Source organism: Uloborus diversus, chromosome 5, assembly GCF_026930045.1.
Source record: "Uloborus diversus isolate 005 chromosome 5, Udiv.v.3.1, whole genome shotgun sequence".
NCBI classification, from domain to species: Eukaryota; Metazoa; Arthropoda; class Arachnida; order Araneae; family Uloboridae; genus Uloborus; species Uloborus diversus.
This window is the reverse complement of record NC_072735.1, coordinates 120,962,258-120,964,803: the sequence shown is the minus strand read 5'-3', so window position 1 is coordinate 120,964,803 and position 2,546 is coordinate 120,962,258. Positions and strand designations below refer to the sequence as shown.

Here is a 2,546-nt window from a genome sequence, read left to right as displayed (position 1 = left end):
TGATGTTGACAGCGTACGGAGTGAGATCAGCAAGGTTTAGCCGGATTTTCGATGTAATTCAATTGATTTATAATGTCTGAAAATTTTATCAAATTGTTCTGAGCAGGCATTTTATATATGAATCCCTTCAATAAGTCCCCTGTTTACTGGTAGAGGAAATGACCGTAATATGTCATAGACAGATGAACGCGTAAAATATTCATCTTTGTTTTCTTCAACTTCGTTAAATATCAAAAACTGCTGCCGAAGCTTTACAAAATCTTGAAACTTAGCTCTTTTCAACTCGGTTTGTATTTTAGCAACAAGTTCATCTAATTTTAAGCCAACATACTCTTCTGTAGCATAGAATCGTGCTAAGGTTTTCATGCACTGTTCCGGAAATTGGTGTATTAAATCTTCCGAAATGTGATCATATACTGCTGTTCTAAAGTCTCTATATGCAACCAATCCTTTGTTTTGAAGATCAGCTGCCTGGAAACTTTTCAATAATTCAACACTTTTCCCCTCAAGGTCCTCTTTTAGCCGACTTAATATACTACTTACATTTGAATGAATAAATATGTCACAATTGCGTTCCATGTAGTCGTAAGTGTATTCATCTGCGTCAATTAAAACAAATGGCTCTCTTATTGCAAACAACACATTTCCGACATAAAGATCTACCACGGAGTAATAACAACTTCCTTCTGGTGTATCTTCCAAAGAAGGTTTTTGCAGCTTCATGCGGTGCAGAAAATTCCCTCTGGGAACGCCACTTATAGTAAAGTTCAAATTCAAACCTTTGATTACAACGGTGTCATCTTCCAAAAACCAGTGAACGATGAAACATTGGGACTTCTTTTTGAGATCATTAGTTATTATCTGAGACAGGAATCGTAACTGTTTGCTATTGCAACCAGTCGAGCTATTCAAATAATATTTAAGAAGATCACCAGAAAGAGAGCCATGTCGAGATATTTTGGATGACAGAGCATACAAATCAAGATATTTCTTCATCCCTTTAACAGAATAGTGTCTTGCACAAGTAACCAAATTGTCTTCTTTATTCCCAAAAATTGCTGGAACTATTATTTTATGATATTTAAAACATTTTACATCATCCAATGGAAACTGGAATCAGTTCTTTATTGTATTCTTTTTTGTAGTATTCTTTTGTGAAATCATCGCTGTCGTACAAGAAGACGTTCGCACCAAACACTTCTATTGTCTTTCCCAAATCTAAGTCTTTAGCAGTATAATACTCTTCAGAGTCCACCCCACTTTTTACAGGATTTGAATCAATTACAAAGTGGGTCTCGAAAACCTAAGTTTGCGTTCTGTTGAGTCATCATAAGTTCTTCCAAACGTCTGGTCTTTGTAGTCGCAGCAAAGTTCAGAATAGTTTTACCAGATTTTTCGCCAATAAGCTTAAGAGGCTTTGGTGTTTTAGGGACATGTATTGGACGTAGAATTAGAAAATTATCAAAATTCCCGTTCATAAGTTGATTTTTATATTCTTGCAGTTTTCCATCATCAGCAATCTTTATTTTTCCATCAGTGAGATTGTAGTAAAGCGAAACGTATCGGACATCTTCTTGGTGAACTGGCTTCCTATGATAAGTAGCTTTAAAATGTAAAACCTTTGGAAAGTTTTTCAAGAATATCTGACCTGATACATCTTTTTCGTGTGGTCTGCGCAGTAAAGTTCTATGCTTATCCTTTTGTACTCGGTCAACGTAAACAGGATCATCAATCTCTTTTTCAGGAGTTCCTAATCTGTAGCCCATTTCTCGCATAAATTGTCGAGTGAAGTCATCGCAGTCCAGTATTTTGAACGTTTTACCAAACATGTTAAGAGTTTCCCCAATGTTGAGGTCATCCAAAGTGTAGTAACCTCCTTCAGGTTTCGAAATTATGTTTCTATTGATCAGGGTTCCCTGTAGAAACCCCGTGTTTTTTTGCTGCGGTTCGTACACTTTAATTGTCCCATCTTCAACATAATAAAGAATGTAACACTTACGAAACTTCATTCTATCTGTGGGAAGTTCTCCTCGATCATCAAAATACGCAAAAAATTTCAGAATCGGTGGCGTGTTAGTTGTTTTAAAAAGATTGTCTTTCTCTAGGAATTTTAAGTATGTAGATCTTCCAGGAGGATCGACAGGAGTAAAAAGAAAGTCCGGACGATGTTGTACTTTTGAAGAAACCTCTGTTTGCCACGGATATCCCGGAATTGCAGGAAAACAAGGAGTTCTAATCCCAATCTTCATTTTCTGTCCTAAAATTTAAATGGAATTCTACTATGTGAGATAAGTTACTATACAAATGTTAATTTTATAAAACAAACAGTATGTTACTCACCATTTTTGGAGTTTGAAAAAAGAACTTATTGATAAGTTTGAGACATAACATCGAGAAATGTTATGTTACTGACAAATTATGTTGGGAAAAGATTTTAATTTAGTTCTTTGTCGCTCATACAATTATCCATATTTCTGATGCTTTTAATATCTTTAAAATAATAAATATTATTATTTTTGTAAGCGTTAACATTCTTAATGTCTTTA

General features: G+C 34.8%; 1 protein-coding gene across 1 annotated transcript; it reads right to left on the bottom strand.

Annotated features, from left to right (window-relative positions):
* Positions 1-1,096: 1,096 nt before the first annotated feature.
* Positions 1,097-2,009, bottom strand: LOC129223111 (EF-hand domain-containing family member C2-like). The gene is made up of 2 exons (XM_054857677.1): positions 1,716-2,009; positions 1,097-1,303 (listed from the first exon to the last, which is right to left on the bottom strand). The coding sequence occupies exons 1-2, from the start codon at positions 2,007-2,009 to the stop codon at positions 1,097-1,099; spliced, it is 501 nt and encodes a 166-aa protein (XP_054713652.1).
* Positions 2,010-2,546: the final 537 nt, after the last annotated feature.

Bases quoted from the DNA above. Each gene is read 5' to 3' on its own strand.
- LOC129223111 (XM_054857677.1), bottom strand. From the start codon at position 2,009: ATGAAGTTTCGTAAGTGTTACATTCTTTATTATGTTGAAGATGGGACA. The intron at 1,304-1,715 runs GTTGACCGAGTA...ACGCAAACTTAG, and splicing joins AGATTGATGATCCTGTTTAC to GTTTTCGAGACCCACTTTGT.